Source organism: Abramis brama, assembly GCF_963993115.1.
Source record: "Abramis brama genome assembly, chromosome: 24".
Taxonomy (NCBI): domain Eukaryota; kingdom Metazoa; phylum Chordata; class Actinopteri; order Cypriniformes; family Leuciscidae; genus Abramis; species Abramis brama.
Genome location: NC_139986.1, coordinates 17953494 through 17967177, shown reverse-complemented (window position 1 = coordinate 17967177; position 13684 = coordinate 17953494). Strand labels below are relative to the sequence as shown.

Sequence of the window (13684 nt, the reverse complement as noted above, 5' to 3'; positions counted from 1 at the left end):
CTGAATAATTTTTCAACTGCTGCTGCAGAATGTCAAGTTTTACACCAGAGAATATATTTACAATAATTTTGCTTAATTCAAAATTAAGCAACATAGTAAACATCACAGTGGTTTTATATCCATTAATGAATCGATTTAAAACTCTTAATATCAACAAAATCTATGCGAGTCATTTGTTTTGAGTCAAAAAAAATATATATATATATAATTAGGTAAATATTGCCATTTATGTCTGTGTATTGTTATATTGGTGCAAATGATATCGATATTGATGTATAGTAATGTTAATATATCAATATTTGTTATTTTATGTATTTATAATATTAATATTGTATTAATTTACATTTATATTAATAATTACATTCATAATTTGAATATATACTGTAAATATTAATGTGGATACAATAGTTCTAGTAGGACTGATGTAAGATCCATTATTAATTGAGTGTATTTTGTGTCAAAATATGTCAAACAAATATGAGATAGATAGATGGATGGATGGATGGATGGATGGATGGATGGATATTTTATAGATTTTATTAATATCTTAATATATGTGCGAAAAATCATATCAAATTTATCATATTCCTCACTTTAAATAAAAATCCCAGATTTTCTTAGCTACATCCCTGCCAGCGCATCTTATAAAAGGTTGAATTTGTTTCACTGTCAACGAGTACAATTTCCAGAATTTTTCATAGTTGTTTAATGCTTGATTTATTTAATAATAAAAAAAAAACACTAAAACATTCTCTGCACATTCAGACTCTCTCTTTCATCCCGCAGTTCAAACCTCCTGTGGAACATCCACATTGTTCCGGAACTCATACGAGACTTCAAATGACGAGATCAAACACAACCAGGTGAGCCATGAATCAGCCTGAGACGACTCAACTAACCAGGGTCAAACAGGGACTGCAGCATGTGAAATGTGTCTCTGACTGTGGAAATCCTTCCTAAATTCAGACACCATTTATATTTACTACAACTGTTATGTGAGAATAAGTCATTAGCGCATGTTTTCAACACAAGGCAGCTGTCTATCTACCAATCCAGAACTGTGTTGGCAAACAAAAGCATGAAGATGTATTCATTCATGCATAGACCTGTCAGATGTTGTTTATTTGACTTTGTGAGCCGACATGCTATGCTAATGAATAGCAACTATATGCTTCCAAGTGATGAAGTATATTTGGCACTTTGGCCATATAGAAGATCTATTACTTCTACTTGACAAGGTTCATAATAGTAAATTTTCAGATTTCATAGGGATAAAGTTTGCCAGATGTCCCTGGCACACTTCTGAAATACAGCGTATGTTGAGCTAGTTGACAGTAATGCTTTCCCAGACGAGCAGCTGCGAGGAGGCTGGGTGCCGATAAGCCTGGCTTCCACATGGATCTATCTTTCTGTAGCTGGAGAGCATTCAGCTCTGCATCTTTTTCAATTAGTAACATCTAATTTTCTGCTTCGAGTCTCTCTGTTATCCAAAGCAGCTCTGAAAGGACTGAATAACTTGAATTTAAAGAGTTAGTTCACTCAAAAATGAACATTTTGTGATCATTTACCAACTTATGTGGTTCTAAACTTTAGCACGACTTGCTGACTTCCATGGAGAACAAATGGAGATGTTATGAAGAATGCAGAATGTTATGATATATTAAAACTCATCTGTACATCTGCACATGATAAAAAAAAATAAAGATCAGTGTGAACTTTCCCTTGTGTTTCACTGCAAATAAGGAAAGTCCATATGGGTTTGGAATGACGTGAGAATGAGTATATGACAGAATGTTAATTTTTTATTTAATTAATTTAACTCAATCAGGTATAAAGATTCAAAAGGGCAAGAATTTTTTTTCTGCTTGCTATGTTGGGCCAGTAATTATGCCTACTGAGCTTTTTATTATGTTCAAATGAATAATTTATAGTGCTGTCAAATCGATAAATCCCATCTAACAAAAAATGTGTAAATATATATAATGTGTGTGTACTGTATGTATGTGTGTATGTGTATATGTACATGTATATATGCATGTATATATATATATATATATATATATATATATATATATATATATATATATGTATATATGTATGTATCCTGTATATATGTGTGTGTGTGTGTATATATGTATATATATGTATATATATATATATATATATATATATATATACACACACACATAATTGTTAAATGTGATTAATCACGATTAATCGATTTGACAGCACTAATAATTTTACATTTCTAATTGTAAATGTATATTTGTATTATTTATTACATATTTTATACATTTATTTTAAAAATATTTATATTTATTATTATTATACATTTTTCACACACTTTTATTTTTTTATTTATAAAATATTGTTTTTTTACAAAGACATGTAATAATAGCTGTAAATTTTTGAAGTTATAAGTATATTTAAAAAAAAGACAGCAGTAAATTCATAAATGCATGTCATTCTTGCGCTTTTAACAAATAGTATGCTTTCTTCACAAAGAAAATGTGCAATAATAGCTGGAAATTATATAATTATACAGGAAACTCTTAAGACAGCAATAATTTATAAATATATACATAAATATATATATATATATATATATATATATATATATATATATATATATACATCAATAATATATATAAATATATTCTGTTGAACAACACAAATGCTTCTTTCTTCTCAGGTCCCAGTGCCTCCCGCACCACAGGAGCCCCCGCACAAGGACTACGAGGCCTATCCCATCTATCAAAACTCCACTAGGAACTTTGAGGAGCCATTTTTTGAGGATCAGGTCCATCGCCCCCCTCCCGCCACCGATCTGAATATGCACCTGGGACTCAAGTCCACCGGGAACTACGTGGACTTCTACTCCGCTGCCCGGCCCTATAGCGAACTCAACTACGAAACGAGTCACTACCCCGCGTCCCCCGACTCTTGGGTTTAGGACTTGGAGCCTCGCGGAGGTGGGGCGCGTCGAGAGGCCGGGAAACTGCATGTGCATGCGTGTCACAAAACATTTTTCAGAGAGTTTTGTTCGTCTAAGCTGGTTCCATAGTGAAAATGAGTTAGGAAAAAAAAAGAAAGCGAGAGAGAAAAGAAGGCCTTGACAGAGAGAGAAAGAATGCGCGTGAGATGAGAAAGAGCACGTACTTTAAAGAGAAAAGAAAGCTTAACCTTTGGTGAAGAAAGTGGGTTTGTATTGAAAGGTATTTGAAAAGTGTAAAGGGAAAAAATAAGTATAGTAGAAGGCGGCGAAGTGTGTAAGCACAAGAAAATTAAGTTTGTAAAACGAGCTACGGGAACAGCTTTTCACCTTTTTCTAAACTTTCTTTTCACGTCACAGTGGATCAAAACTTTTTTTCCACATTTTTCCCCTCTATTTTTATTTGATCTTTTTTAATTTGATGTAAAGTATTTAGAGATGCATTACACAAGTGCATCGTGTAAATTACTCAGACCACTCGGTTCTTCCTGTGGCTTTAGGTATTTGTTTTACAGTACAAAGAAAAAGACAAAAAAAAAGTCCTTGGAGAGATGTATTAACCTTCAATGTCCCTTTCCCAAAATTTCATTCGAAGAGCAAGGATGTATATGCCAGTATCGTTCATTCTGAAAATGTGAATATGTCTGTGGCAACTAAAAACAAAAAGCAGAAGAAGACCGGAGCATCATTCCACTCTCCTCTGCTCGTCGATGAAGTGCTTTCTCACTGCCTACAAAAATAGATGTAGATTTTTGACATAGATTCTTTTTTTATTTCACTTTTTTCTTTCTTGATGACTCGGTGTGGAATAAAAATAAATGCGGCTACTTATCATCCATATTTGCAGGAAAACTGTCTGTTTTAGACCGTGATCTCGGTTTTCTGTGCTAAATGACTGTGCCAAATTTTCAAATCTCTTCAATCAGCACTGGAGACATTTTTGTTTTTAGGTTTTTCAGTTAATAATTTCTTCGATTTATACATGCATTTTTTTTTTTTTCATAAGTGTGTTTTACTGGAATTAAGCGACGTCTAGAAAACACTGGAATACTACCAGGAGGGCAAAACTTAACTTTGCAAGCTTAATTCCCTCCAAAGATGTACAAAAAAAACCTGTCTTTCAATGTTAGTTGAGTGTGTGCTGTACGTCGATCAGTGTTTGATATGAGAGGCTTTGTTTCTGACAGGTTGCTTCTACTGTTTGACTTGACAAGAGATGATGAACTGCTTCACTGAGATGTTAATAGAGAATGATAAATATATAAATATGAATATAAATATAGATCTATATAATTTTTATGTGCAGATGTCAGTGTCACTGAAAGCAACAAACCCGAAAAGACTAGTATAAAAAAAAGAAAAACGATTCTGTTTACCTTCATGTTCTGATTCCAGCAGAGAAAAGAGAAAATGAAACTTGAAATGTTGATCTGGTCCCAGTTGTGTTGTTACCAAGCTACATAAATAATCACGCTGGATTTGGATTATGTTCTGATGTCAGGACAATAAATTACTCTTTGCGATTTGAAGCTGTGTTCTTATGTCCACTAGACTTGCCATGATATTCACACTGAATGTATTTGCGTTCAAACCAGTTACACCAGTATTATCGCTAGGGGGTGCTATGGGGTAAGTTTCGCTACAGTTTAGCACAAAGCAGTAGCCGCGTTTCCATTACCCTTTAAATTGCGCGAATTGAAAAATACGACCAACGGAAACACGTCAATTTCGCGAAAACTCCCATTTATCACAAAAAAGCTTTTACGGTCACATGAGGTGGTTTTTCAGGCAATTCGAAAAAGGAATATTTCCCAAAACTGCAATGGAAACAGTTTTTACAGGTTACCTGGTGTATTTTTAAAGAAGGCTTTATTAAACTCATAAAAGACAAAAGTATCACAGGAATACAGGATTCTATTTCACTGATACAGACCGCCAGAGACGGTCGAACATAGTGGAAGGAGTCGCGTCTCGCGAGCCATATCGAGAATCTTGCATTAATTTGTCACCTGTGACCCTGACAGATGACGTGTCGGAAGCTATATCCGCTCTGTTCATGTCACGGTCGTTCTCTTGTCATTCTCGCAAAGAGATCTCGCTCGAGCGTGCACAGCGTTTTTGGTGAGCAACTGCTCCCCGCTACAGCTGTGTCTCGGGGGAAATATTGGATTGTCGACGTGCATCGGACCATATACCCACTGGTTGTCCAGGGTTTGTTTGGAACCGATCGCTACTAGCAGTGTTGTGGTGAGTACTCACGTGAACTCAGTGGTTAACCAGGGTTCTGTCAGACTGCGTGTAATATTGTTTATTGTCTGAAACAACTACTTTGTGTATGCTCATAGGTTAACCAGAGTGATACATTGACAAGGTTTATCGTGGCAACTGTAACGCCTTTATTATAACCCCATTGGTTGACCAGGGGTTTTTTCAACTACTGGTCTGGAAGTTATGACAGCTTTGTGCTCCCTCTGCTCAGGTCCAATGGATCTTATGGATGCTCATATTCAATGTCCTACTTGCCTAGGCATCGATCACCTCCGAGAGGCTTTAGTAGACCCATGTCCTGAATGTGGTTTGATGTCCTTGGAAATGAGACAACATTGACTGGCTGAAATAGATCCTGAGTTTAAGATTTCTGCTCCATCAGCGTCACATGTGGGTATCAAGCGTGTGGTCAGTGGGACTGGAAGGCCTTCAAAGAAGATGCGAACCTCCTCGGAGTCAAGTACGTTGACCCAGCAAGTAGCTGAGCTTGCGAACACAGTTCAGGGTATTAAAGCCTTATTATCTGTACCCCCTACTCGTCAGAATGTGAGTGAGGGGACAGGGGTGGGTGTTTTAGCTCCTCCCTTGCCCAGGAGTGAGCTGGCATCCAGGTTTTCCAGGGGAGAACCAGACACTTTATCTATTGCGGCCTCTGACTCCTTAGACCGGGAGGAACAGGATTATTATACGCCCATGGAGGAGACGATACCCTCACATTCTGAGTTCCAACGTTCCCATAGCGACAACGGTTCTGGCCTTCAGGATGCGCCTTCTTCAGTGTTTTTTTCTCTGCAGGACACACTCAAGATGGCGCTCGCTAAGCGGAATTTGGATCCGCCTCCTCCCCTACCAGGCCAGTCAAACCTCTTGCGTCGCTCAGTTTCCCAGCAAGAGGGTTTCCTAATGCCAAGTTGTCCTGACTTCACAGATGTTGTTTCTGCTGCGTTTCGATCAGCTCCTTTATCCAGACCTGATCGCGTGGCTCGTACACTTGCGGCAATGGCTGAAGCCGATGAAAAGGGCCTTGGTAACATGCCTCCAGTTGAGCCATGTGTTTCTTCACTGATAGTGTCACCAGATGAGGCTCTCCGACACAATCTTCGCTGTCCTAACCCAGAGTGTAGACGCACAGATGATCTGTTGGTTAAGATCTATAATACTGTCTCAGGTTTGAGTCGTGTGGGAAATTCCATGGCTCATCTTCTGTTAAAACTTCATTCTGCTTTGAGTACTGACCCACCAGATAATACCGCATCAGAGTTACTTGAGGCTTCCTTACAAGCCTTGGGTTCAATCGCTTTCTCTAGTGGAAAGGCTCTTGGGCTTACTACACAGGCTAGGCGGCAGGTTTGGCTAGCACAGTCTAAACTTCCAGAGGCTTGCCGTAGCAATCTTCGTCAACTACCGCTGGTGCCTGGGCAGATTTTTGGTCCAGCCGCTCAAGAAGTGCAGAGTTCGTACAGTGGAGTCTCGGTCCCAGCACTTTGAGCGCAGTGTGAATTATGGACCATCCTCACATCGAATGCCTGTTCGTCATGCAAATCCACTCCAACACAGGCAGGGACAGTCTTACAGGCTTGTACAGCAGGCTACTCGACCTGGGTATGACTTGAGAAAGGAAGCATCCCGTGCTCGTAGACCGCCTGCTCGCCCTGTGGCGACTTATTGTCACCTCCCCAGGGATAAGGAAACCGCTCCCCATCGCCGGTGATGGTCCAGGGTCTGTGATGGGACACTTTTCAACCTCTCAACTACAACTTTGGAGAGGGATTACAAACAACAAGTGGCTCCTCGACACAGGCTACTGTCTTCAGTTCCGTCACAGACCCCAATTATGCACACACACTCGGCCCACAGTGGTTCGGGACCCTCGTCAAGCGCTTGCTCTATCTCTCGAGGTCCAGAAGCTACTGGAAAAGGGTGCGGTAGAGCTAGTAAACCCCCGAGTCCACCCGGAGGGATTTCATTCAAAGTACTTCCTAGTTCGCAAGAAGGATGGAAGTTTCAGGCCAATCTTCTGAAACTTCCATCCTTCTTGCGAACTAGGAAGTACTTTGAATGAAATCCCCCCGGGTGGACTCGGGGGTTTACTAGCTCTACCGCACCCTTTTCCAGTATCTCTCGAGGTCCGGAAGCTACTGGAAAAGGGTGCGGTAGAGCTAGTAAACTCCCGAGTCCACCCGGAGGGATTTCATTCAAAGTACTTCCTAGTTCGCAAGAAGGATGGAAGTTTCAGGCCAATCTTGGACCTCAGACGATTGAACAGGAGTCTCAAACACCTTCCTTTCCGCATTCTGCATGTCAGGGATGTCCTACAAGCAGTCGAACCTGGCATGTGGTTTACCTCTGTGGATCTGAAGGATGCATATTTCCACATCCCCATTGCACCTCATCACAGAAGGTTTCTTCGGTTCACATTCCAGGGTAGGATATACCAATATCGAGTCCTACCATTTGGCCTCTCCCTCTCTCCCCGTGTATTCACACGGTGTATGCAAGTGGCACTAGAACCTCTACAACGGGAGGGCATGTTGATTCTCCCTTACCTGGACGATTGGCTGCTTTGTGCCAGATCACCTCAGCAAGTAGCCGACAACACGCAGCGCCTACTGGAGCATGTTACTGCTTTAGGACTGAGGGTAAACCTAGAGAAAAGCTGCCTTACTCCATGCCAGTCAATATGCTTTCTGGGATTAAATCTGGACTCCAGAATAATGAGGGCTACCCTCACAGCATGCAGGAGGCAGGCTATACGAGGAGCCATAGCGAGGTTCCAGGTTCGGCGCAAGCTACCTTATCTCCACTTCTTACAGCAAGCGGGCCTTCTCACGGCAGCTTCATCGGCCATTCACTTAGGGCTTTTACACCTTCGTCCTTTTCAGCATTGGTTGATAGCCAGACGATTGTCAGCAGTTCACAACCAACATACCCTTGTTTTGGTGACAACCAGTTGCTCTGTCTCCCTGAGGCTTTGGAGACGGGAACAATTTCTACAAGGGGGTGTACCAATGGGACCACCCCCATCACGCAGGGAAGTGGTGACAACAGATGCCTCTCTCTCTGGATGGGGAGGGCTGTGGCAACACCAGGGTGTGCAGGGGAATTGGACCTTGCAGCAGACGACATCTCACATCAACATCCTAGAGCTATGGGCAGTGCTTTTCACCCTAAGACACTTCAGACAGGAGTTATCGGGGAAGCACATCCTGGTCCGCACCGACAACACCACAGTGGTGTTTTTAATCAATCACCAAGGGGGCACGAGGTCTCTACCTTGCCTTCGACTTTCACGAGTGCTGCTGTTGTGGGCAAACCAGCACTTCCTATCGATCAGAGCGGCACATATTCCCGGTCACTGCAACAGTGTGGCAGACTCACTCTCTCGATTGGGTCTGAAGCCAGGGGACTGGTGTCTGCACAAGGCGGTAGTTCAGTCAGTTTGGGGACTTTATGGGACCACAGCAGTCGACCTCTTTGCCAGCAGAAAGACAACACATTGTCCGCTGTGGTTCGTGGAGCAGGAGGAGCAGGGATCACTAGGCCAGGATGCCCTGGCCCACGACTGGCCAGACCTCCTCCTCTATGCTTTCCCTCCAATTCCACTTCTCTGTCCTGTGCTGAGGCGTGTGCAGGTGAGACGACACAGGCTTATTCTAGTGGCACTCTGCTGGCCAGCGAGACCATGGTTCAGTCTGCTGTTGGCCCTTACGACCGGCCCACCGCAACCATTACCAGTTCGGAAGGATGTGTATGGCCCCTGGGGTTGAGCAGGAGCTCTCACAGTGTTCCGCAGATGTGAGAAACACTGTCATGAATGCAAGAGCCCCATCAACACGTCGCACTTATGCCAGTAAATGGAAGGTCTTTGTTTCATGGTGTACAGATCGGTCTGTTAACCCAGTCACTTGTTCCATCAGTTCAGTGTTGGAATTCTTACAACATTTATTGGACACTGGGTGCTCCCCAGCAACTCTAAGGGTATTCGTGGCGGCCTTGTCAGCACATCGGAACCCCTTGGGGGGATATTGATTGGTGCGGAAAAATTGGTGGTGGCTTTCCTTAAGGGAGCAGTACGTCTTAATCCACCGGCACAGATAATGCATACCCAGTGGGATCTTCAGGTGGAGCTTAACAGCCTGCGTTTACCGCCTTATGAAGCACTTGAACAAGCTGATATTAGGAGTCTTTCGATGAAGACTGCTTTTCTCTTGGCTATAACATCAGCCAGAAGAGTAGGTGAGCTTCATGCCCTCTCGGTGAGTCCACAGTGTCTCAGATGGGGGCCTGAGTACAATCAGGTTACACTCTGGCCAAATCCAGCTTTCCGACCTAAAGTGTTGTCTGATCGCTTTGTGAACCAACCCATTCAGCTTGCGGCGTTTAATCAAGAGGCTTCCCAGACAGCTGTGTGTCCAGTGAGAGCATTGCAACAGTATGTGTTGACTGCTTCATGGCGTACCGCTGATCAGCTGTTTGTCCATTTTGATGCCTGTCAGAGAGGCTCACCCTTGTCAAAGCAAAGGTTGTCTCATTGGGTGGTGGATACCATTGTACAGGCATATGATTCGGCTGGTCAGACAGTTCCAGCATCTATTAAATGCCATTCAACCCGGTCAGTGGCTACTTCTTGGGCAGCACTACGTGGGGTGCCCCTTTCTGAAATATGTGCAGCGGCTATATGGAAGTCCCCTTGCACGTTCACAAGATTCTACAGGATCAATGTGGCTCCTATTCCTTTGGTCAGTTCTGCTGTGTTAGCGGACAGTATCTAGGTGAGTGGCCCTAGTGACTTGGTTGTATTCATCTTCCACTATGTTCGACCGTCTCTGGCGGTCTGTAACAGTGAAATAGAACGCTGGTTACTGGTGTAACCTTGGTTCTATGAATAGTGGAAGACCGCCAGAGTCTTTGGTCACTCGGATTGAGAGAATGACTGCAGAGAACGACCGTGACATGAACGGAGCGAATATAGCTTCCGACACGTTCGGTCAGGGTCACAGGTGACAAATCAATGCGAGATTCTCAATATGGCTCGCGAGACGCGACTCCTTCCACTATGTTCAACCGTCTCTGGCGGTCTTCCACTATTCATAGAACCAAGGTTACACCAGTAACCAGCGTTCTAAACAACAAAGAAATGCCACAATTTAAAGCAGATAGAAGGGAGAAACACCTCATCCGTGGGCTTTCCATGCCATTAATGCTTGGATAACACACCTACGTCTTCTTCAATTAAATTAATAATGGATAGTGCGGTGGCTGCGATATACGTAAACCTACCAACATCTGTTGCCATGATTTCTGGAATGACTTATTACAAGAGGATAAAATGACGTTTTACATCGCCATAACATCGGTTAATGGAAACGCTGTCATTTCGCAATAGTTTTTTATCGACATTTAGAAAATATCGCAAAAGTTTTGCGCAAATCTGTAATGGAAACGTGGCTAGTGTGATTCTAGTGTGATTTGTTTGTTTCATTTATCTTAACTAAAATTAAACAAAAAATAAAGAACATTACATCATTTTTATGTGCACACTTAAAGGATTAGTTCAACCAAACATGCACAAATTACTATAGACATTTTTTTGTGTATTTCTCTAGCATGACGCCACAATGTACTTCAAGCAATATCGAAGAACAAACTGGTGTGATGTAATTTTGAACAGAAAATCAAACCAAAATAAAATTTGTTTTGGAGTTTATTTCTGGAGTTCGAAACAGCTTGCCAAAGCAAACTCCCGCTGGTAAACACCTGCAAACTACCATTGGTCCATTGCTATTACGTAATAGGTAGGAGTGTGCTCTGTGGCTCCGCCTACTACTAAAAATACTTTATTCAAATCTAATACAATTTTATTAAGATTCAAAGTGAATCATTCTGAATTTGCAAAAATTCGACTTAGGCCCTATTCCAAATGGCACACTTCATATGCACTTAGTCTTGTGGAGTTGCAATGGCTGCACGTGATAGTCCACGAGAATGTAGGGTGTACCATTTGTCATTTTAGGTTTCAGAAGGGTGCTCGCGAGCGCCCCCTTTGTGATCAGTATGCGCAGAAGCAGACTTCTTCCCATCACTCAAAGCGATGTGACATCGCGAAAGTGCCCACTCGTTGGAAGACCACAAGTGTTTAGGGGGCCATTTGGGACACGGCCTACTTCAGGGAAGATTTCAAAGTGCGCATACAATGGACACTTTACTATCCCATGAGGCCACAGGAGAGGATTTGTGAATGACAGTGAAGCAACGCAACTGATGCCTGAAGGTCACATGACAATCACAGCATGGCTGATGTAGTATGTCCAGATTACATTTAAACTACACACATTCATCCTATATAGAACATACTTTTTAGCAGTTGAAAAGATTTCGGACGCAGTCCCTGAAATGCCTTGATTTTATGCTTGAGTTTCTTTGGGGAACTTACACATCACAATATTTCTCATTTAAATAATTCACGCCCAAGGCATACCCAAAAAAAGGGGTGAGGCCTGGTTGAGTTGCGTTAGATGTATGTTGAAACTGGCAGTTATGGTAAGGGCGTGAAGTGGTTAACCAATCAAAACACACTGGTCCAGCTGACCAATCAGAGCACATTGTTCTTTTTAAAGGGAGGGGCTTCATCGAGACAGGAACTAAACCAAGTGTTACTGACAGACTGGGAAGAGAGGTGCTGCAACAATATAAGATATGTTAAAAAAAAGTGTGTTTATCAGAATGAATGAAATGCTTGAATGCCTATTCTAGTAGACCCCAAAAACAAAATCAAAACTTAGTGAAAGGGCATAATATGGCCTCTTTATTGTGGTTTTGTGTTAAGTAATGTGTTTTATATATTCATAACAGCATATTTCTTTTAAACATTTGGACACTGACCAAGTAGGATTACCCACAATTCCTTTTATTGATCCGCTCCTCCACCACTGCCAGTCGGGTGCGGTATTGTCAGATCCGCAGCCATCCGAATGCTCTATCACCGTGATGAAAGAGACTACGGAGTGTTCCCTAGGAAACAGGAAATCAGAAGCAGGAGATGCTGGTGTTGAATCCTTCCCATAATCCATAGCTCAGTGGAGAGCACAGTTTCAGAGCATTACATCCCCAGCAGGCTTTGCATGATGTACAACAGGGGTCTTTTGCGCCGATTTAGGCTACCGAATAATTCGCACATGGGCACACAGACGTGGAGAGAGGGCCTGGAACTCTTATTACCTGTAGAAGGAGACAAAATAAACAAGCACATGGATTCTCTTAGTGAAGGAGGATGTGGTGGCTCATGCCTGGTGAGGCATTATGGGGATTAAGTAACAGGCACCTTAAATTTAGCCTTTTGAGACGGGCTCTATCTAATCATTTCCTGTCAGTGTGAGTATTGTCATTACTTCTCTCCTTTCAGGGACAGAGTTCCAGCATCCAGCACTGAAGAGAGCAGGAAGGACATACAGAAATGAGATGTGTGTTTTGATCTGTGACACAAGAATGAGGGTCATGATGGCCATGGAAATGTAAGGGAATTGTAAAACTGATTCTGAAGTGAAAGTCATGGAAAAGCCACATGTTTTTCTAGTTTTGTTCTGCTCTGTAATATTGCATCAGCTAGATATAGTAGATGGAGTAAAACTTGCCCTCGAGCCACTGTGATATCATCAGCCTGTCCGCTGAGGGTCTTATTGGAGACATTTGTACACTAATAGTGTCCTTGTTGAAATCTATTTTTTAAAATATTTTTTTCTGACACACAACTTGAAATCTGCCCGAGCGACATCTATGATTCTCTATAAGCAAGTCATTTTTGAAAGAAATCTCTTATGCTTAAAAGGCTGCATTTATTTGATTAAAAATACAGCAAAACAGTAATATTGTAAAATATTATTACAATTTAAAATATCTGTTTTCTATGTTTCATATATATATGGCAAAGCTGAATTTTTAGCATCATCAGTCTTCAGTGTCACGTGATCCTTCAGAAATCATTCTAATATGCTGATTTGCTGCTCAATAAACATTTCTGATTATTACCAATGTTGCAAACGGTTGTGCTGCTATTTTTGTGGAAACTGATTTTCTTTTTCAGGATACTTTATGAATAAAGTGCAAATGAACAGCATTTGTTTGAAATAAAAATCACTGTAAATGTCTTTACTGTCACTTTTGCATCCTTGCTGGATATAAAAAAGAAAGAAAAAATTTACTGAATTAATGAACTTTTGAAAGATAATGGCAGAAGAAATATTGGTAACTCTACAATAAGGTCTAATTTGTTAACATTAATAAATGCATTAACTAACATGAACCAACTATTTTTACAGCATTTATTAGTCTTTGTTTATATTGGATAATAAAACATTTCATGTTAGTGCATTAACTCATTTTAATGTTGAGATTTATAGATTACCCATTTCGGTAACACTTTACAAT

The 13684-nt window shown here is 41.4% G+C and overlaps 1 protein-coding gene across 4 annotated transcripts in view; it reads left to right on the top strand.

Moving 5' to 3' along the window:
• ctnnd2a (catenin (cadherin-associated protein), delta 2a) overlaps positions 1-4521 on the top strand; it is a 282577-nt gene extending 278056 nt beyond the window's left edge. For all 4 annotated transcript variants that reach the window (XM_084102138.1, XM_084102137.1, XM_084102140.1 and 1 more), the window contains 2 exons: positions 787-863; positions 2693-4521. In XM_084102138.1, the coding sequence (XP_083958264.1) occupies positions 787-863; positions 2693-2953 (338 nt within the window). In that variant the 3' untranslated portion in view covers positions 2954-4521. The remainder of the gene's footprint in view (positions 1-786; positions 864-2692) is intronic.
• Positions 4522-13684: the final 9163 nt, after the last annotated feature.